Source organism: Mustela nivalis (genome assembly GCF_964662115.1).
Source record: "Mustela nivalis genome assembly, chromosome: 10".
Taxonomy (NCBI): Eukaryota; Metazoa; Chordata; class Mammalia; order Carnivora; family Mustelidae; genus Mustela; species Mustela nivalis.
In genome coordinates, this window is record NC_139029.1 from 38,337,810 (window position 1) to 38,361,950 (window position 24,141).

General features: G+C 36.4%; 1 protein-coding gene across 1 annotated transcript in view; it reads right to left on the reverse strand.

Annotated features, from left to right (window-relative positions):
• Nucleotides 1-24,141, reverse strand: part of FAF1 (Fas associated factor 1) — a 481,294-nt gene that overhangs the window by 119,889 nt on the left and 337,264 nt on the right. The window contains exon 13 of the mRNA XM_082688355.1: nt 17,932-18,086. Within this exon, the coding sequence (XP_082544481.1) occupies nt 17,932-18,086 (155 nt within the window). The remainder of the gene's footprint in view (nt 1-17,931; nt 18,087-24,141) is intronic.

A 24,141-nucleotide genomic window follows, 5' to 3' on the forward strand; every position in this document is an offset into this window, starting at 1 on the left:
AAGGTCCTGGGATCGAGCCCTGCATCAGGCTCTCTGCTCGGCAGGGAGCCTGTTTCCCCCTCTTTCCCTACCTGCTTCTCTGCCTGTGATCTCTCTCTGTCAAATAAATAAAATCTTAAAAAAAAAAAAAAAGTCTGTACAGTAGAATTATGGGATTAAAAAGGTAGAATCACTTAATGACTATTGATCCACATTAACAGTATGCATCAATCATTTCCTAAAGGGATAGTATAATTGTCACTCCATGAAAATGAAAATACTGTATGCATGTTAGAACACAGCCAAACTAAAGGCAAATTTAAGAAAACACAGGTTGAGATTTTTGGAAGAATTAATCTAAAAAGCATCCCTCACCTGTCTGAGGTTTATTAGACTTCCCAATAACAGTAAACTGTTAAATTGTCTTAATTGATTAGTAGTCAAGAGTTTTAAAAAACCAATTAGCTTCTTAATTTATCTCCTTACTTCACTCAAGTGAAAAGGCTTTGAGGCACTGACAGTTTAATGACTATAGGGTCATTATTTATACTAATTTTTTTGGAAGGACAATAATCATAAATAGATAATTGGCTTTTTCTCACCACCAGTAGGAAAATAAACATTTATTTTAGGAACCCCATATAAATCTTAGTTGGGAGGAATAACAGAGAATATCTAATCCAACCTCTTATTAAATACAAAAATTCCTCCTCTAGCAATGTAAAGAGAAGATTCATTTTCCAGGGACTATATAAGAGAGCAAATTAAGGTTACATGACAGATAATATTTCTTCCGTGTTCTGCTTTTACCAATCAATCAATCAATATTAAGGAGAGCCTACTAAATATATGACATGGTTTCTGTCCTTAAGATACTAAGGATATTTTGGGTTTGGTAAATCAAGGCCCGTAAAACAGGAAACATAATCTGGTACTTAAGTGGGGCCTGGATTTAGTGGTTCAGGTAATTGCTAGAGAGAATCAGAGAAGGGAATGGGGGCCCCGAAATCAGGGAGAACTTCGTGTTACCTGATGGTACTTCTGGACAGCTATTAGTATTAGTATTAGTATTATTCACCTCTGCTTTACTAGCACCTAATGACTAATTATATTTGTTTCAGTAACTTTTCTCTCCATTATAACAATGTTGATCATACAACTTTCCTTTTCCTCCTCCAACCACTTCTGAAGTCAGTTTAATTAAGATAGTTGGCATGAATTATCATGATCTCTAAGGTCTCTTTCTTCCTTTGTGCTTTTATCATCATAGGTCACTGGGACCCTCAAAGTAAGCAAGTATTGGTCCACAAGTTTATGACTTTAAGATTCCCTACTGATTTTTAAGCATACTGCAGTTTTTACATAATTTCACCCTGTTACCACCTACTGACAGAAAATGTGATTTAAAAGAGGTGTAAAATATTCAAACATTAACATACTAGGGGTGCCTGGGTGGTTCAATCTGTTAAGTGTCGGACTCTTGGTTTTGGCTCAGGTCATGATCTCATGCTTACTGGGATCAAGCCCCACACTGGCCTCTCTGCTCAGAATCTAGCTTAAGATTCTCCCTCCTTCTCCCTCTGCCCCTCCCCCATTCTCTCTCTCTCAAAATATAAAATCTTTAAAAAATCAACATATTAGAGAAAGAAGGAATTACTGCGAGCAGCATAATTCTGTAGGAAGAACAGACTTAGGCATCAAATAAAACTATTTTGTCACTTACGAGTTGTTTCTTTGAATAACTTACTTGTGAGCCTTAGCTTTCTCATACATAAAATGAAGATAATGAGACCTATTTTTAGAATGGGTCTGCAGGTTATTTAATATTCTTTTTCCTTTCTTTTATGTGCTTCAAAATCAAAATCAAGTTTTTTCTTTATCCACCTCCCCTGACCTATCCCAAAATTAAGGATATGGCGAAAGGTTTCCTAATAAATTATAATAACAGTATCAGACTCACATCACTAAAGAAGGAGTTACGCTTAGCACCATGCTTGGCACTGTATTATATTGCTTTATAACTTCTACCATACGCATCAGCATCCTTGTAACATAAGATCATGCCCCATCCTAGGGTAGAGATTTGAAGATAGCTCTTTTTTCATATTGTCATGTTCCCTGATATTTTCGTCCCCACTGCAAAATTTGGAGACTTTGTGATTCTTATTATCATATAAAAATTTTTAGCATGATTCATTTCAGAGTTGGTTGGCTTCTCTTAGAACACTGACACTTATATATAATTTCTTTATGCATTTGATTGATTTACTGACTGAAAGATTTGAGACAGAATGAGAGCAAGAGCAAGGGAGAGAGAGATCATGAGCAAAGGGTGAAGGATAGAGGAAAAGCAGACTCCCCAGTGAGCAAGAAGCCCAATGTGGGGGGCACCTGGGTGGCTCGGTGGGTTAAGCCTCTGTCTTCGGCTCAGGTCATGATCTCAGGGTCCTGGGATCGAGTCCCGCATCGGGCTCTCTGCTTGGCAGGGAGCCTGCTTCCTCCCCTCTCTCTCTACCTGCCTCTCTGCCTACTTGTGATCTCTCTCTCTCTCTCTCTCTCTGTCAAATAAATAAATAAATAAATCTTTAAAAAAAAAAAAGAAAAAAGAAAAAAGAAGCCCAATGTGGGACTGAATCCCAGGGTTCTGGGATCATGACCTGAGCTGAAGGCAGGCGCTTAGCCAACTGAGTCACCCAGGCCCTCTGTATTTGATTTTTTAAAACATTTTAATCTAAATTCCAGTTAGTTAACATACAGTGATATAATAGTTTCAGGTGTACAATATAGTGATTCAACACTTCCATACAATATCCAGTGCTCACCACAAAAAGTGCACGCCTTAATCCCCATCATCTATTTAGCCCATCCCCCACCCACCTCCATCCTAATGGATTAAAAAAAAAATGTGGTAGAGTATAAGCAGAAATCTTATACATGGGAAGAAAGTCTTTAAAAGATAAATGACCGGGGCGCCTGGGTGGCTCAGTGGATTAAAGCCTCTGCCTTCGGCTCAGGTCATGATCTCAGAGCCCCCACATCAGGCTCTCTGCTCAGCAAGGAGCCTCCTTCCTCCTCTCTCTCTGCTTGCCTCTCTGCCTACTTGTGATCTGTCAAATAAATAAATAAAATCTTAAAATAAAAAAAAAAAAAGAGGGGCAAAGACTGAAGATATAAAGTAAAAACTTTACTTAAAAAACAAAAAGATAAATGACCAACAGTCCAATATATTAGCATCTCAGTCACTCATGAAAGCTTTCAAGCAAGAAATGATTATAGTCCAGCACTTGACAAAGGCTCCCTTGAGACAGCTGATGTTTGACAAAGAGAGATGTTTGAATGGACAGGTTGACTACATAGGCTTTTCCTTTAAGTTCTATACCAGTTATGAGTTAGATCATCAAAAAGGAATATTTAAGGACCATATCACCTAAGTTCCCTAAAAAAATTACCATTACTGAAAAAATATTTAATACAAAGCCCTCTGCTTTTACAGAGGATTGATATAAGAAACAGCTATTTAAATTTAAAATAATCTGTCATGGGGTGCCTGGGTGGCTCAGATGTTAGGCATCTGCCTTTGGCTCAGGTCATGATCCCAGGGTCCTGGGATTGAGCCCCATATCAGGCTCTCTGTTCAGCAGGAGGCCTGCTTCTCCCTCTCCGACTCCTCTGCTTGTGTTCCCTCTCAATTTGTCTCTCTCTCTGTCAAATAAATAAATAAAATTGAAAGTAAAATAAAATAAAATAATCTGTTGTATGCAAAACAACAGTAGAAAATAATTGTCTATTTTATTTCTTAAATGACTCTCAAATAGATAATCATGCAAAAAAAATTCTCTCTTGAATTCAGTGCCAGGAAATCTTGAGATGAACTGTTAAAATTTTTTTTATTAGTCAAAGAGAACTATAAGTAGTAAACTGTAAACTCCAGGACATAACTGTACCTGACACATAGTAGAAATTCAATAAATATATATATTAGATGGATAGATGAATAAATGAGGATATGTCTATCACATTTCCTTTTTCTCCTAAGCTGCCAGAATTACAGAGCTGAATTCAGTGTTTATGTACAGAACTTGAGTCACCCCAGGTGTTTATAAATATTTAATGGATAGATACATTACTGGACAAACATTTATGAAAATGTTGACAAAGCCAAGTGATAAGCTATTTGAGACCACCTTCAGTTTGGTAGCGCTCTACAGGTTCGGATTCTTGGTGGCAAAGGATTTTTCCTACATTTCTAAATCTTACTCTGAAGGATACTTTGAGACACTTCGTCACTTCTTACTTAAGTCCAGATAGTTGAAACTTAAGGTAGTAGAATAAGTGGGTCAGTAAAAAGCTACAATGAATGATGATAAAAATGACAATCAACTGAGGAATCCACATCCCTAAAAACAAGGAAATACCATGAGTTTCAAAAAGTACAGATCAAAAAACTTGACCTCAGTTCTCTACAAAAGCTAGAAAAGTCACTTAGACAAATGGCTTATGAATACTTCCAAAACAGTGCTGATGACTAGGAGGAAGCCTGGGTTGTTAAGGACACAACAAACCTAACTATGAGGTTACCAGGTTGAGAACTCATGAGCATTCCTTAAGTTTCAACTATCTGGACTTAAGTAAGAAGTGACGAAGTGTCTCAAAGTATCCTTCAGAGTAAGATTCAGAAATGTTGGAAAAATCCTTTGTCACCAAGAATCCGAACCTGTAGAGCGCTACCAAACTGAAGGTGGTCTCAAATAGCTTATCACTTGGCTTTGTCAACATATTCATAAATGTTTGAGATAGGGGCGCCTGGGTGGCTCAGTGGGTTGAGCCGCTGCCTTCGGCTAGGGTCATGATCTCAGGGTCCTGGGATCGGGCCCCGCATCGGGTTCTCTGCTCAGCATAGAATCTGCTTCCTCCTCTCTCTCTGCCTGCTTCTCTGCCTACTTGTGATCTCTGTCCAATAAATAAATAAAATCTTTTAAAAAAATGTCTGAGATAAAGAAAAAAATACAAACATATAAATAAAATGTACTGAGCACTTACTCTGTACTAGACTTTACAAAAATCAACCCTTTCACTTATTTCTAATAAGAACTCGAAGGGATGTAATTTTTAATCTCCATTTTCCAATACGGAAACTGCAACCTAGAGGGTTTAAGCAACTTGCTCAAGGTAACTATGGTGGCCTACTGGCATAGCTAGAATTCCAAACCTAATTTGACTAAATGCAAATTAATTCATACTCAACCATTACTCTGTTCTGTGTTTTTATATTATCCAACAAGTAATTATTGAGTATTGCAGTAAGAAACAAAGTGAAGAAGACTGATGTAATTCTTACCTTAGGAATCTTACATTCTAATGGAAGAATTAGAAAACAAAATTTTAATAAGCAAAAAATGGCTTATTATGAAAAGTCCTGAGAAAGCTCTATGAAAGAGAATGAGGGTGAAGAAACATTCTCGAAAAAGGTTCAATGGGCCTTTTTGAAGCATAGACATTTACAATGAGACGTGAAGAAAGAAAATTAAGAGTCATTTCTATCTAATAACTTCTGTTTTCTCAGTCAACTAGAGAGGACAGCTGGGAAAGGGAGAAGCAAGGGACATGAGATGTTTAATGAATGAGCAGGAGTATGAAATAGCCATCTTATCGGGGGTAAGAAAAACTAGAGAATCACAGGAGGCTTGTTTAGCATTATTGTATACTTACTTGAAATTTGTATTTATTTAGAAAAAAAAATTAGCGTGACTGTTTCCAGCAGTGTTCAAGTGCAAGGCACAGAGAAGGTGAATAGTTGGATTCAACAAAATGAGTGCAATGGAGGGAGAGAGGGGTAAGGGAACTTAAGATATTGCAAGGAAGTGATAACAATGGACCTTGAAATCTAAATAAGACAAAGAGGGAAATGAAGACTGGAGACAGGAAAGGGTAGATGAAGTAAAGTGGTGGGGTCAATAGATTAAGGGGCATAATGATCTTAAAAAAAACTAGCACTTGAGCAAGTAAGATAGGGATAGGAAGTGCTGGTCAGAGCCAGGTGCTTGAAATCAAAATATATGAGGTGATAAAGCTTCTTTTGATGGACACATCCAAGTATGGTAAATAAGGAGAAAAAAAATTTTTCTGGAGTCAGATATACCTAGGAACAGAGAGTATTATCAAGAATAACAGTAGAAATGATAGGAGTTATAACATCATTTGTGAGTGATTACTCTTGGGAGAGTTAACAGAATCTGAACTTCAAAAGATGCTGTTGACCAACTCCATTAGTAGAAAATGGCAGAGATCTAGTTTAGTAACAACCCAGACCCAGCCCATTCTCAGCAGCCTCATATCTGAAAAACTGTTAGGGGATTTCAGTTGACTACCTCAATTCGGTAGGAGCCAGTAATAAAATTACAGAAAGATTGAGCATAGCATGAGATAAATCTACTTTGGAGCACTATGCTTGATTTGGGGCACCTTCTGAATGGGCTGGGTCAAGATATCCTAGCATATAAAGAACAATGGAAATAAACATACTTGGTAAGAAAAGGCAAGAAAAATAGGGTAAACAAGATAGCTGTGGTTAAACTGATAAAGGACTCTAATGCAGAAAAGTTGTTTGGCTTATTAATTCCCAATTTAGGCTTATTAAGTCAAAACTAGAACCAAAAGGGAGAAAGTTGCTGAAGACCTCCAGAGGAAGAAACACTGTCGCAATAACCTTTTCTGGCTTTTCGAGTAGCTCAAAAATACACTGTCTTTCAAAGCTTTAATTTCTTTGTCCCGAGCAGTATTCAGATAGCAACTGCAGTAACACCAGTTAAGCACATTACAGGGAAAAATGCCTGCATGGCTGCACACTAGATATTAAGAATACCTCTCTAACCTGCAACTATAAGATTTAGTGAATCCCATTTTTATTTAGTCCTTGTGCAAAAGGTCCATGTATCATATTTTTCTTATAATCCCCTCAAGGTTTTGCACACAGTTATTCAGTACATTTTCACTGCTGAATAATCCAGGCTGACAAGGTCATTGGGCAAGAAGAATTATGAAGCAGAAAAGCATAGGTTGATTTGGGATTTATATCTGGAACAACCATTTACATGACCTTGGGTAAATTACAGAACTTCTCTGAGCCAAAAATAGCTTCCACATATGTGATCTTTAAGTGATGTAATGTATATATAATGAGGATTAAATGAGCTCATATATAGTCTGAGACATAGTAGGTTGCAGTTATTATGTGTTTTGGTTTTTTAAAAAAGCAGTAATGATTGTCTTATTCTCAGCTACTGATGCTCCCTCAGTAGAAGCTCCTGTCAGAAATGGCATGAACTTGGAGAACAGTTCTAAGGGTAAGGAAGCTATCTTTATTGATGAAAGAGGCAGAAAATGATTGTGGCTTCCTTAGCTATACTTCACTAAAGTCCCTCTAACTAAATCATCACAAACTGATAAGGGCAGTATGCTATAATCTACTTACATACTTTACAAACATTTATTTTAAAAATGAAATCTTGCTTATCCTTTCTATTGAAAACAATTGTGTCCAAGTCATCAGAAAAAGAATTTTAGAGATAAAGGTCAAAGGTCTTAGGCCAAACAAATCAGCTGTCAGTGTCCTCTCCCCCACTTTTCATAGATGAAAAAAAAATCTGGAAATGTTATATCACTTGCCTAATATTCCTTTGTTCTTCATACTCCTAGACTGACTGAGTCCCACTTCCTAATTGCTCTACATTCTATGAATGAGGTCTATCTGTATAAACAATGAGAAAATAGCTTATCATAGTGTTTCAAGAATAGAAACTGACATATTTAAATGTATATAGGTTTTGCTTTAAGAACTAATAAATATGGGTGCCTGGGTGGCTCAGTGGGTTAAAACCTCTGCCTTCGACTCAGGTCATGATCTCAGGGTCCTGGGATCGAGCCCCGCGTCGGGTTCTCTGCTCAGCAGGGAGCCTGCTTCCCTTCCTCTCTCTCTGGCAACCTGTGATCTCTGTCTGTCAAATAAATAAAATCTTAAAAAAAAAAAAAGAACTAATAAACAGGTAATACTTACATAACTTTCATTAACAGCCAAATAAATTTTTGTTGCTATGGCTGCTGAGTAACTTATTTGGGAGCTGCTCAGAGCCACCAATACCTGATTTGATACTGGGTTGGAAATACAATTTCTCACATTGAGATACAGCAATCAAAGCTTCTTTATTATTTATATAAGCTTGTTTCATTCTTTCCTTAGTTGAGATGTGTAGAAAAGAACGTTAAAGAAGACTTTCTTGAAGATGATCATTCATTGAAGAAAAGTAAGATACATGGAAGGAGACTATTTAGAAGGATTCTTTAAATTGTTGCTGTGGGGGCACCTGGGTGGCTCAGGAGGTTAAAAAGCCTCTGCTTTCAGCTCAGGTCATGATCCTGGGGTCCTGGAATTGAGCCCCGCATCGGGCTCTCTGCTCAGTGGGGAGCCTGCTTCCTCCTCTCTCTCTGCCTGTTTCTCAGCCTACTTGTGATCTCTGTCAAATATATAAATAAAATCTTAAAAAAAAAAATAAATTGTTGCTGTGGCTACAGACTGAGTCAGCCAATAGTAGATGAATTAACAGGAGGCTTTTTACAAAAATCTCTAAGGTTAACCCTTTATTTCTAATAATATGTTTTATATTTAATAATAATAATTTATTATAATATAAAACTATTTTGTCACTTTTCTCTATTACTATAATGCAATCAAGTTCAAAGGCACAAACACATGCTTGAGGAAAAGTACCAAATTTATCTCCTAATGAATTACCCAAACAAATAAGAAAAAGAATTCCGCCTGACTCCCCAATTACAGACTAACAGTTATTTACTCTTTCTTTTTTTTTTTTTTAAAGATTTTATTTATTTATCAGAGAGAGAGGGGGAGAGAGTGAGCACAGGCAGACAGAATGGCAGGCAGAGGCAGAGGGAGAAGCAGGCTCCCCGCTGAGCAAGGAGCCCGATGTGGGACTCGATCCCAGGACGCTGGGATCATGACCTGAGCCAAAGGCAGCTGCTTAACCAACTGAGCCACCCAGGCGTCCCAGTTATTTACTCTTTCAATTTTTGGTGGTATATTTAGCAGATGAGATCATTAAGATAATTGGGCACTAATGTAGACTGAAAGGAAAATACTGTAAAAATGTCAGAGGAACGAGTTTCCATAGCTGGTTTTATATGACTGAACTAACATGTTTCCATTATAATTTTTGAGGATATTACCATCTGTATTTATGGAAGAGGAAAACTGTGATTTAAGTGGCAGAGATGATTTGGTTAGTAAAAAAACTCTTCAGAAACAACCATGAATGTAAAAATTATTAATGCTAACAGAACAGTTAAGAAAAAAATATATCTCTTTAGATCTTTTCAATTTTAGGCAAGAACAAAGGCAGAAGCCATGATGGGGTATACATTACTAAAAAAAATGATATTTCATTTTGGAGATGTCTTATTTTTAGAATTTGTTTCATTAGATAACTCATATGTCCTGTCTTTTATTCTATATAAACACTGGATTAAATATCTCTGGCAGTCATATTTATTTGAATTTGTATATTCTAAGCTATTAGGATAACTAGCTATTGGGAGTGAATATTTGCACAGAACTGTACATAAATTTAGAGAGTCACAGAATAGGAAAAAAATTTGGTAACAGAGCACAAAGACTTGACATTAAGCTGAACCTTCATATATTTTGAGAAGGCAATGATTCTTTTAATTTTGTGACTCTTACAATCAAGATACTTCAAATATTCAAAACACAAAGGGTTTAGCAGAAAGACCAAAAAGAACACCAAAAGAGTAACAAGAAAGGTCTAGTGCATGAGAAAAATAAGGTTTAATAAAAACTTACAATGCTGTTCTTTTAGACTTTCTTGTCAACAGTTATCACCTTTGTATTGTTCTAACAATAGTTTTCACAAATGCATATTTCCTAAATAGCAATAATTAGAATAAGGTCAAGGAAAAATATATAGCTTGATTCAGATTTAATGAATGCTTCACCAGGCAGTTATGATTGTAATACAAGGTAGTAGTGGGGGAAGTATCCAAATCAGAGTAAAAAAGGCTTCCAAACTAGTCATTTCAAATTACCCAAAAGAACATTTTAAAAAGGATAATCTTCTATTTTAAAAAGAGTAAAGTATTAAAACAGTTTAGCCATCATCTATATACAGACTGGCTTGTTCTCAATCATAAGAGGCCATCACCTTTTATCCTCCCCTCTTTCCCTTCCTTTCAGTACTATTAGAAAACTATTCACAAGTACACCCTTGGACAATGCTGAGCAGTAATTATGACTTGCTGACAAAGAGATATGAACAATTACGGAGCCCATTTTGAAACCCTACACTAATAAAGTCATTAGATGCTGCCCTTGCCATGATCCTTCTAAAAGCTTCTGAAGTTACAAGAACACACGGCATTGTTTGCAGGGACAATTGCTGCTGGCAGAACGCAAACCTTGAGTTAAACCATGCTGCAAATTGATCTTGACATTCTGTTAAGACCGCCACTAAAAATCAAAAGCAGAGGAGAAAAGGAGAAAATGAGTGGGTAGGATGTAATCATGGAACAGGAGGGGTTCCTCCTCACCTTCTCTCCTCCCTCTTCACAAAACAAACCAGGGAGAAAATGACAAACTCTCCTGGTGTTTTGGAACCTTTATTTTAAACTATTAATTAAGCCTTTGACCTGGGATGTTTAGGATGACAATACATTTCCTTTAAAAGTACTAGAAGGAAATCATAGCACAAAGGGAATAAAGCAGTTTGGGGAAAATTATATGGAAATCTGGCATGAAGGCTCTTAGGAAGTCTTGGTTCCCTGACCACAACATATCCATCTGTTTTATCAGCTACTTCTGCAGAATCCATATCTGCTCCTAGGGTAGCAGCTGGAAATTAACACTCCTTGTGTCTCCCACGCAGACCCCACACCTGGGCTATATTTGCTGGATCAAATGGAGGTGTAGGGTTAGAGTAACATGGTCATCCAGGCTTCAGCCAGGCATGAAGCACTGAGTAGTTTGGAATTAAGGGTATGCCACTGTGAATATGGCTAATTACTGAGATGGAAAGTGCAGGTGAAGACAGCCTACTGATAATAAGAGCTTTAAGTCAATTAACTCTTGCCAAAGATTAAGTAATGTGGAAAACTATCACTTGAATATTAAGGCTAACAAGTACCTGTCAGCATAGCAGCAGAAGTTTACAGTGATCTGAAATACTGCACCCAAGGGCATTAAGTTCAAAAGCTAATATTAATAGGCAATAGAATTCTGTCTGTGAACATTGCTACTAACTGTGTAGGCAAAATTTAATATAACACTCTTGTATATACCACATGCAACCTGTATAATTGTCAGCAATTCCTAGGTAACTGTTTGCAGCTACTCAGAACACTGCTTAGAAATAGTGTGCAACGCCCAATTTAACACTCTGTAGCATGTACACTGATCTGCTAAACATTTCCACCTCAGAAACTTACATACAAACAACCATAGCTGCCTGGTGACTTCAGTTGTCACTATCCTAGTCAAATTCAATGTTTAAGTTTTCTAGTATTAAATCATCTAACCCAATACCTATACTGGATGAATGAAGACATCTGCCTTGTGGGCCCTCCTGGTCACAACAAGAGATACACATTAGCCACTTAATTACTAGTTAATATTGGTGGTTTAGTGCACCACATGGTATGTAACTTTCCTTGATGAAGCAACTATAGCCCAAAACACAGCTTTACACCTGGGGCACTCATGTGTCAATGTTCCCATGCAACCAACAGATGTCCAAATAACTCTAATAGAGTGAAATTAACACTTACTGTTCTAGTACTTTATATAGTACTATCTATATTTAATTCAAATGGTGCCCAAATGGAACTTCTTGGCTCTTTGGCATATGCTATCATGTAGCCAGACTAGCACTCTGGTCCTATGGACATGTTTACTTTAATCAGCGCCATCACCAGTGCAGAAGGCTCAGAGCACCATTCTAGAATGGCCCAATCTGAGAGGCTGATTTTGTTAGGGCTATCAGAAACTTGGTGAGTCTGAGAAAGAAATTCTGGAACCACTGGATGAACTCATCTAGGCTGGAATTTAAGTCTCTCTTTAAAAAAAAAAAAAAAAAATTTTTTTTTTATAAATATATATTTTTATCCCCAGGGTTACTGGTCTGTGAATTGCCAAGTTTACACACTTCACAGTACTCACCATAGCACATACCCTCCCCAATGTCCATAACCACACCCCCCTCTCCCGACCCCCCTCCCCCCAGCAACCCTCAGTTTGTTTAGTGAGATTAAGAGTCACTTATGGTTTGTCTCCCTCCCAATCCCAACTTATTTCATTTATTCTTCTCCTACCCCCTTAACCCCTCATGTTGCATCTCCACTTCCTCATATCAGGGAGATCATATGATAGTTGTCTTTCTCTGATTGACTTATTTAGCTAAGCATGATACCCTCTAGTTCCATCCACGTCGTCACATATGGCAAGATTTCATTTCTTTTGATGGCTGCATAGTATTCCATTGTGTATATATACCACATCTTCTTTATCCATTAATCTGTTGATGGACATCTAGGTTCTTTCCACAGTTTGACTATTGTAGACATTGCTATTATAAACATTTGGGTGCATGTGCCCCTTTGGATCACTACGTTTTGATCTTTAGGGTAAATACCCAGTAGTGCCATTACTGGGTCATAGGGTAGTAGAATTTAAATCTCTTTACAGATGGCATGTGGGTGCCTGGTGCACAGAGCACAGGCCACAATATTCTCAAGTGCTCCAGGGCCAGCAGAAAAGTACCTGGTCTGGACATTGTTAGTTCATTCTATAACGAAAAGACTTTTGCTTTATTTGTCCTATTAATGGCTATGGGGGAAGACCACACAATTAAAGTCATACAGTAGCATTTTTATGCTCTTTCCACTACCCAAGCTGTTCTCTCTCTTTATTCAATAAGACTATTAGAGATTATATATTTTTCAATATAACATTGACTTTTTCAAAGGCACTAACACCTTGAGATTATAGACCTAGCTCTCTTGGGGAGCTGATAATCCAATAGGGAGACAGGCAATAACCATACAGTATAATGAATTCCATCAATACAGGTTAGTATATGGATATTATGGGAGCGTAAAGAATGTGCATTTTAATTCAGACTGAGAGGCAAGGGAAGAATAGACAGTGGCAAGGCTTCCCAGAGGTGACACCTGTCCTGAATTCTAAGAAATTACTCTTTTATTGCAGAAGATTTTGTTCACTAATAGTATACTGTCCTTAAATATATTTTTATTATTAAATCCATGATAGTTTTCTACATGTTTCTACATACAAAAGAGTATCTGATTTCTGCTCTACTGTCTGCCTGTAAGCATATGCCAATATTGGGATGAATCATTAACAAAACAACTGCTTGGGATCTGTCCATCCCTTCTGGTTGACCTTAATCCTCAATCTGGTTCAGACTATATATGGTTACACTAGCTGGCCAGAGCCCTCTCCTCTACAATTATGTAAACCACTGATCCTTCATTTCTGATATTTAATTATGAGGCTTAAAATACCAATATTCTTTTATATAAATAGCATATATCTGCAACCCAATAAACTAGGAATACTGCTAATATAAAAATCTCTAAATAAAAAGAACAAAACCTCTAATTTCATTTTTCTGTGGGTCATTTCTTTCAAGTCCTTCCTTAGCCCACTCAGAGTAACTCCCTACGAATTTCACCTGTATTCCCTAAGCACCTTGTTCATACTTCATATTATGTATTAGCTCTATGTTTTCCTAATAGATTATGAGTATTTTGAGCATTAAGCACTGTAACTTTTTCATCTTCTCACCCTCAGTGCAAAGCACCAATCCTGGTTCACATGAAATATTCAGTAAATATTTACTCAATGAATAAACATGAAGGAAATATATGTTTCTTAAGATACTCTTTTAGTCACTTTCAGAAGTGATTTGCAGGATCTCCTTGTTTACTATTACCTGTTTTCAGCTCTTTCATTTACAGATCTATCCTACTGTTTCTTTTAGGATCATTGTTTCGATGGATATTTAAGAAATTATACCCTCTAGCACTTCTTAAGACTAACAAGGGTTTACTGCCTACTGTTTTAAGAAATAGTGGACCTGAATCCCAAGTAGACATGGCAGCCAACAAGACTGTACAGAGTTTTCCAGGAAAGAAACCTATATCTAGATATATAATATTGAAATTATAAACATATTCTTTGGTGGAATTGGATGCATTCATTTATTTGCAATGCTTACTGAGTTTCTTTCTCCTAGTATTTTGTAAATTTAAAGATTTTTTTTTTAAAGATTTTATTTATTTATTTGACAGAGAGAAATTACAAGTACACTGAGAGGCAGGCAGAGAGAGAGAGAAGGAAGCAGGCTCCCTCCTGAGAAGAGAGCCCGATGTGGGACTCGATCCCAGGACCCTAAGATCATGACCTGAGCCGAAGGCAGCAGCTTAACCCACTGAGCCACCCAGGCGCCCCAGTATTTTGTAAATTTAAAGTGCCTTGTTGAGTGAGACAAATAATATGAATAAGGCTTTCCAGAAGATCACAATTTAGTGAGGGAGAAGATAGGCACATAATCATTACTGCTATAGTATGATGTCCCAATTCATATTTGGAATGTTCCAAGAGCAATCCAGAAATTATTTTAATCCATTTTATATAGATATGGGTTTGTAAACTTAAGTATTTAACTTAGAAAGTTATTAGAATCATTTTGGAGGAGGGAAATCCAAATCATCAGCATCACAGAGGTGTATTACAGTGACATTCTATAGACATCTGTTTCTTTTTTATTCTAGTTTGTTAGGGAAATTAGGAAATTTAACTTATAACCACAACTGACATTCACATTCTGTAACTTTACCAAAGCATTCACTTAGTTCAAAATCCTTAACTTATCTTCTACACATGGGAGACCCACAGTAAACAGAGGACTAATGTTTCTGTAGGTTTGGCAGAGTATTTCTTAAGGAAAAGTAAATTTGCTTGGTAAGACCCTCCCCATCTTGGGCACAAATGTCCCCAGCTATTATGTCAGGGGGTAGTCCCGGAAAACCACTAAGGAGTCATCTAGACTAACCAGTTTACAGGCTCACGATTTTAAAAAAATGTGTTGATCAGTTTGAACTGGGAGAGCCAGATATAGGATGAGACAAACCATCCACAAGGAATTTACTTCTAAACTTTTACATTCATCGTAAGAAAATCACAGTTTAAAAGGAAACTCATAGCAACAATCTTGTTTGTGATGCCTAGAAATCTCTTCTATATTTTCACATAGTAATCTGTCATATTTTAACTCTGGTAATATGCAAATGATGGCACAGCAAATTTTGAAATGTAGCTCACTGACCAATAAATATTAGTGCAACAATCTTCTACTGAATTGAAGGTATAAGTTTGGTATTTTGTTATTCACTGTTAATAGCATCAAATAGATAATGTAATAAATTTTTATGACAAACACCTTTTGATAAAATGTGGTGCTAAAAAAATCTAAGTAAGATCACAAAGACAGAAACGCAATTAGACAACTACATTTAGATGACTCTATCATGGGTGGTTAGAAAAATGGTGCTAAGCTGATCCTTTTTTGGACCAATAAATCAAACTAATTAATTAAAATTTTCTTACAGTTTAATACAGTAAAAAGAAAACCACTTTTATTCTCTTAGGAATATGCCATTCCAATGAATTTTTACCTTGTGTGTGTAGATGTGTACTTTTCCACTTGCCTTAACAATACTAATGAGGAGCTGTACATGAAAAGCATCTACATAATTCTTTTGCTTTATGGAGAGAAATGTAATACCTTAACTTAAAATAGATTTTAATTTGTAATAAGTAGAATTTGATTTTGAGTAAGGATTGCCAAGTATCTTAAATTCCAGTAATTATAACATTCTCTTTCTCTCCACAGGCCTGTTTCTTGTTCCTATAAGTATTTGTTAAAGCAAATTCCTACATGTTTCTATTTTTAGTCTTTAATACCACTTTCTCTCATTTTCATGAATGTAATGATAATAAAAATGAGATACTAAAGCAAATTCCTACATGTTTCTATTTTTAGTCTTTAATACCACTTTCTCTCATTTTCATGAATGTAATGATAATAAAAATGAGATACCATATTTTTTAAAACGTAGATAGAAATAGCCTATCATACCTTATAGTCGGTCCTGCAATTCATTGAGAAATAGCTTTAAAGCCTTAAACAAGGTCTTTATTTTGTGTTTTAAAAAAAGTGTCATAAGGAGTTAATAGGACACAGCTGTACTGGCTCTTTCTAATAAGCAGCTTCTGTCGCTTTGGTCACCACAGGTGTCTCTGTAACCTGCAAACTCTTATTACTAGTGTATCAAAGTTGTGCTACTTAACAGACTTCTTTAGTAAAACATAACAAAGCAATTACATGGCTGTTGATTGCCAGTCATAAAAAAAAAACCCTCAAACACTGTTTTTCAAAAGAAACTACACTGCAATTTTTTGTCATTGTAAAATAAAAGGAACTAAGGAATTAAATGGAGGATAGAACAAAATAACAGCAGGTAGCCTGCTGAACTTAGCCACTACAGATGGTTTAGAAATAGTGTTTCCTTCTCCATCAAGTTGTGGATAAAAGGAAAGGAGGAGATTCCTTACTGCCAGTGAATGGTGAAAGATTTAGTCAAGTCTCCAGTCTATGTATTTTGCCTCATGAAAGACCTTCGATGCTGCATTTTTATCTGTTTTTGGCACTGCTTTTCATCACCTTTAACTGAGTGTGAATAATAACCTGATTTAATTTAAACAAATACAGGTGCTAAAGGTTCTTTATTTATGTATAACAGGGAACATTTCCAATGCAGAACGAAGTCATCCTGTGAAATTTCCTAACCATTTGCTTAAAGAAATGAAGTATTAGATGAAGAAATTGCTTCAACATTCTTTTGCTTCACATTTAAGGGAAGAATCATCTTTCTTTTCAGCTTTAGATTACATAAAACAAAGTCTAAATGATGAGCAAAAATTCAGTGAGCTATAAAATAATAAAAAAACAAATCAGATGATTTCTAATTGTTCTACGATCATTTAAATTAGGGAACTACAATAGACTTGCCTTGAAATGATTTAATTTAATCTCCCTGTTCATAAACCAGCAGCCTGTGATTATTATTGTGTTAACACACCCAAAGTAACATCACTGGGTGTTATGGCCACATGTGTAATTAAACAAGATGAAATGTACTTCAGATGGGAAACTCAAACAGGCAAAATATGAAGAATTATTCATCATTTATAGATACTATGATTAACAAATTAAGTAAATTTATCCTGACAGCAAGGAAAAGGACTTTTTTTTCCTACTGAGAATATGGATGTGTCCAAAAGAATGTGTGCAATAAAGCGATTACATCAATTAGTATATGCTAGAGTTAAGCTATTCCCAACTCCATGGACTTGTCCAGAATGTCCTGCCTTCTTCACTGGAATTATTAAAAAATAAACTTACTACTAAAATTATATGCTAGACTTGCCTTGCCTTTTCTGAACATTATTAAAAACAGATTTTCTCTAAATATTCAACATCAGATGAGAACATTAGAATATACAGTACATAGAAATGTACCGTACCAAAAAGATGAAAACAGTACATTTTGTTTTTCTTTTTTGGGTTATTCTTGGATTAGAAATCTTTTACAAATTGAGGTATATTTTCCCATTGCAAATAACTGCATGTTAGTTACAAGAAATAGCTTTTATATAATTAAATGTAATGGTTGAGAATTTAATGCTGAGGATGAAATGTTTATGATGATAAGAAAGCAAATACAACTAATACTTTTTTATAAAAAAGAGAAGCCCAACTTAAAACTTGTGAACAACAGTATTACCTTGCTCTGTTGGCGTCCTTTGTCAGATCCCAAGCCCAGGTTATAAAATTTTGACTCAGATAAGAGACAATAGATTCAGCACAAAGCATTTGTGAGCAGAACACGTTGGTTAATACACTTTCATCATGGTGGAGGTAGATAGCAAGAAGCTTTCTCTGAAAAAGGAAAAAAGACTGATGAATTAAAATATCCATTAATGTAAGATTTCTTGAATTTTGGAAAAGTATAATTGGTTGATGTAAACAGGAAAGACAAAATTAAATGCTACTCCCTTTAAAAGAGCACCTGATACTTGGAATTCCTATAGCATTTACTGATAAGAATAAATTTTGCTTCCTTATATCCTAAAGAGACTACGATGATTATATTCTGTTTTATAGACCACTGTCACAGATTCCTGTTCACATATGCAAGCCTATCTCAAGCAGACTATGCAACAGAATTGCATTTTAAGTAAAATGGATTTACAATTCTTCATATTAAAACACACTTTACAAAGGGAAAATTAATTTTGAACTATTCAACTTTACACACAGAAAAAAGACTGATTAAGAATGGTTGCTAAAATCTCTTAGTATTTTTTGTTTTTAATCTGAACACTGGAAAGTCTCTTCTACTTGGGAGGAAAAGGTCTGAAATGAAGTTGTGTTTTACTTCCACAGGTAATTTCAAAGCCCTTAATGTGTTCTCGTGTTAAAGTCCTTATGTAAGAGTATATAACGCCTCACTGCAAATGGAAGGATGGTAGAAAAGAGTTCACTTCACATGAATTCTTTCTAGTCTATATTTCATAAAGTGTCCTTGTGATTTTTCACATGGAGAATTATTTCTTCCCCTTTGCTTGATAAAACTTCCTTCTAAGAAATGGCATTTGCTCTCTTAAAAGTGTCCTCCATCATAGTTGGAAGTCAATAAAATAATTGGGACTAAAAACTGAAATTGAGCAACACAATTTGCAACATGTCAGCTTTAACAACAACAATGACAATGATGATTAAAGAGCCTACATTGTTATTGACGAACTTCTTGGTGCCACCTTGTAGAAGAGAGGAGTTTAAGAACAGTAAGTTGACAGGAAACAGAGAGATAGAATTTTATGATAAAGATAATTTATAAACCAATCTGTGAAATACTGGCAAGGTAAACTTCTAGGGAAGCTTAGGGTCTTTCCCTTCATATTAAATAAGAATATGATGATAATAAAGAAAAACTTACTGTCTGGGATTCCAAAAAAAGTAGGACATTTATAGAAAAGTACAAGGCTCATGTGATGAAAGGATATTGAAATCTGATGCTTGGAATTATCCTGATAAATAATCCAAATTACAATAATAAAAAAAAACTAATGATTAAAATATTTTCTTCAAAGGTAAATTCTGTACTAGATGAGGGTAGCCAGAGAGGTACATTAGTAGATTAAGATCCCAAAAGCATCTACTACGAATAGGAGGCACTGTTAGTTACACACCCATTATACTTTAATCCCCAGAAAAAGTCTGTAAAATAGTATTCTTAACTTTATTAGCATACAAAGAAACTGAGGTTTAGAAAGCAGACTTGTCCTAAATTCTACCATAACAAGTAAGTAAGTAGTACTTCTGGGATTGGAACCTGGATTCCTGATGCCACGCCTAGTATTCGTTCTTTGATACTACAGCAGTAGTAGGAAAATCAACCATACTGTAGTCAAGTCTTGGAGCGCTTATAGAACAAGCGCTCATATGTATGGCTAATGTATGGCCACTGCTCATACATTAGTATGCTTCTGGGGCCTCAGAGACAACAAGTAATGGGAATAAGGAGAGGATTCCTGAGTTTAAGTAGCTCAGTTACTCCAACAGTAGCTGTGTTCATGTGTCAATTCATTTAATCACTCATTCAACAAGCATTTGTTGAAACACTATGTCAGGCCGAGGAGGAAGCAACGGTGATAAAATGGTGAGCAAGAAAGACTCAGAGTTTCTTCACCCATGTTCATGTCTACAGGTAACAGTAGCTGGCTTCTATGAAGTTTGTAATCAGACACATAGTTTTAGAGACAATTATCTGGTACATTCCTATTCACCCTTTAAGTCTCAAAGCCAATGCTGCTATGAAACCTTCCCTGATTGCCTCTGGCAGAATTAAGAGCTTCCTTTTCTGTGCTTCTATCTCTTCCCAATTAGTATCATCACTGTTTATCAGTTTCCCCTCTAGACAAAGTCTTTCAAAGGTGAGGACTAGGTCTCTTTCAGTCTTCTTTGCATCCCTAAAGTTAGCAAAGGTCTTGGCATGTTTGATGAAAGAAACTTGAATGCTGATTACCAACCCCCTGGCAAAAAACATACCAAATGGCAACAGCATGCTAAACCACTTTCAGTAAAAGAATCTAGAAATCTGCTGCTTTAGGGAAAGGAACGTGAACCTGACAGCACTAACAAATTCAGAGCTCCTCTTCTTAGAAGCTCTCTAGCTGAATAGACAGAGGGATGTCAACCTCTAATTCTGCTTGATCGTATCTCAGCAACTACATTTAATGAGACACTGGGAACAAGAGAGCTGTCCACTTTTAAATCAGCATATTTCTAACCAAACAATGGCAATGGCTAAATCTTTAAAATGCCCATTTCTCTCAAGAACGCTGCAAGGGAACATTTAGACTTTGGGAAAGAGATTAGCGATTTACATTGCTATCTCACTGATTTAATTTAAATGCTCTTCCAAACCAAACACACATGTGCCGAAAAAGGCTACTAAGAAACCCAACATGCAGAGTTCCCTATAAGTGCAGCCGACAGTGTTGACTGAAACTAAACTTGGAAATCCAGGGCACTAATGCACAATATCAAGCAATAAAACAGCATCTCTTTGGCAATATTTAATTTAAAAAAGAAGAAAGAGGCAGGCGAAGATCAGGCACTGTCTGTTTTGGAGGATCAACCATTCTGCATTTCAAAGCATTGGTCCCTGCAATATCCAGGTTACTGTGCTAGAATCTCGACTATTATATCGCAGTTGTGAGAGGGAGGGCAAAGATGTGTTTACTCAGTGATTAGGCCCTTAGAATAAGCCTCTAGCTCCTAGAGAGACAGCTCACTACTTATTCATTTGGGCCAATTCACAAAGCCTAGGAAGATTAAACATCCATGCTGAGAAGACAAGCGAATGCAGACGGTGAAAAAGAAATAAAAATTCTTTAAAAACTCTGAGATGACTTCATTATTTTTCCACAAGGAAACTTTAGGAAAGTGTTTAGTTAGAGAAAAACCCACATTGACCTCTCTCTAAACCCTTAATCTTTCCTTTGTGGTGGCATTGCTTTGTGGTAAGCGACTGGCTCGCCTCGCCCCTCTTTTCACTGGAAGCTGAGAGAAAAAAGGCTCTGGAGAAACAGTTTTCGTTCCAGGGACATAAACCCCTGACACTGTTAAACATGAGATGCCAGGAAAACACACTTTAAAAAAAGTTCTCACTTTAAGCTCTAAACTGTGAGAAAGGAGATGATAAAGAGCGTAATCAGAAGAGAATCTTCAGGCTAGGGGACTCCCATAGTAGCTTTGAAAAGGGAAACTGAATAATCTTAAAATGATCTTTTCTCTCTAACATAAGCCTTCAACAAAAATTTTTCTTCTGCCATTTTGACAGTAATAACAAGCAAAAGAGAAAACTCCTAATAATAAGTAAATGCTAATAAATTTGGGCTACATAAATCTCTGATTAGATTATAGGCACAGCTAAATGAGCCCTAGACTCAGATTTCTGATTATTTTATTGAGCTCAATTAAACACAGGCCCGAACAGTGAGAACTGGGTTCAGCATATCAGAAAACTGCCTTTGTGAATTTTCCTAGCACATAGGGAAAAAATGAGAAAATGATTTATTTTCCATTTCTGTAACCATTTTTCCCTTTGGCCCACTAATAATTGAGTTCAATAACATTTATGGAGTGCCGATGAGTTAGGCATTGAGAACATAAAGATGAATAAAACAAAGTTTCCTTGTTCTCAAAGAATTGGGGGGGGGTGCTGGTATATGGGGAAGCAAAAATTTAACTGCAGTACTAACCAATAAGTGGTAAGAATGGTACACTTAAGGAAAACATGTCTATTTGTCTTTCTAATTTGACAGAGAGGGTATAAATCTGGTAAACAAAGGCAAGCTACACTCTTCTCAGGCTCCCTCTTTGTGATCTAGGTTTTGGTAACATAGTATAAAGGTTAAAAAAGCTCTGTGCTGGGGCACCTGGGTGGCTCAGTGGGTTAAAGCCTCTGCCTTCAGCTCAGGTCATGATCCTGGGGTCCTGGGATCAAGCCCCACATTGGGCTCTCTGCTCACCAGGGAGGCTGCTTCCCTCTCTCTCTCTGCCTGCCTCTCTGCCTACTTGTGATCTCTGTCAAATAAATAAATAAAATCTTAAAAAAGAAAAGAAAAAAGCTCTGTGCTAAATCCAGTTTTGCACTTACAAGCTGTGTGACCTTGGGACAAAATGGGTGTTTGTTCCAAGAACTGCAGATAAAGCAGGTAAAGTACTTCTTTTACAACACCTGGCCCATAGCAAGTGCTGAATGAAATGTGGTTGTTAGGATGAAGAATCCAGAACTATCCATGCAAAATAAAGGATTTGAAAGCAATTTTAAGAGAAATGATAGCCCTGAAAATTTATTAAAGATTATGAAGCTCCTTCATTTCTCTTACTAGCAATAACGTTTGGGATGCTAAATTGTGTCTCTGCCTTCAGGGCCTCACTAATCTTCACATTCAAATCCAAGAGCTAAGGTACTAAGTTGATGCTTAGGAAATGCCAAGCTGACAGCAACCAATGTGATTTGGCCTTGAGCTGCAGTAGCTATTGTATTTAGACACTTAGCTCTACAGAACCATAGAACATTAGAGCTGGAAGAAATGAACTGGCTATGTCTCAAAATAGGCCAGGCACAGAGCAGACACTCAGAAAATATTTGCTGATGGACTGAAAGGAAGGTTTCTAGTTTCTTTTTGAGTACCAGAACATCCATAGTCCATGTTTCCAAAAATTTTAAGATTGATAGGATAAATAATTTCTATAAATGGTAGTTCATAAATTTTTCAGTGTAAGAATTAAATACACTAAAAATAAAATGATTTCCCTTATGTAAATTGGGACCTGACTTTATTTCTGTTTTCTTTATTATGATGATTATCATCACCATAATCATCAGAATCATACCATTATTATTATTATTATTATTATTATTATTTTGGTTTTAAGTTTGGGAATGGTTTATTAATACAAAGACCAGATACACTGATTCAACAATAAACACTCACTTATCTCTCAACCTAGATTTATCAGTTTTTTTTTTTTAAGATTTTATTCATTTATTTGACAGGAAGAGATCACAATTAGGCAGAGAGGCAGGCAGAGAGAGAGGGGGAAGCAGGCACCCCGCTGAGCAGAAAGCCCGAAGCGGGGCTCGATCCCAGGACCCTGGAACCATGACCCGAGCCAAAGGCAAAGGCTTTAACCCACTGAGCCACCCAGGTGCCCCTAGATTTATCAGTTATTAACATTTGCCATGTTTGTTCAAAATTCATTGTATGCCTCCATCCCTGAAACATTTAATGCTGCACAAATCTTGACACTTCCAACTTAAATACTTCAGTGTCTTTCAACCTAAGAAGGACATTCCCTCACATAGCCATAATATTTTTATCATACCTTAGACATTTAATATTGTTACAGTATCATCTAATGTAAAGTCCATATTCAAATTTTTCCACCCACCTCAAAATGTCCCTTACAGGTCTCTTATTTATTGTTTTAAATCCAGGCTCCAAGCAGATCATTCCAGTACACTGCCCACTTCTTTAATCCTATTCCTATATATGAATGATATATGAATGTTCATAGGCCCAGCCCAGCATCCAACCATGACTCAACATAACTACAAGGTGAGATTAGAGGCAGGGCACCATGAAGCCACATTGCCTGGTTCAAATTCCTGCTTTGCCACCTCCTAGCTATGTGACCTTAGGAAAGCTACTTCACTTTTTTGTGCTTTTGGTGCCATATAACTTTGGAGGTCAGAAGTACCACACTCTCTAGATGGAGTGGTAACATGACTGCTATAATAGAGATGGTCCTAGGGTCTAAGCATGAACACTGCTTGGCTGCTTAAGAAAAAAAAAGAAAAAGATTTTATTTGTTTATTTGAGAGAATGAGAGAGAGAGAGAGAGCATGAACAGTGAG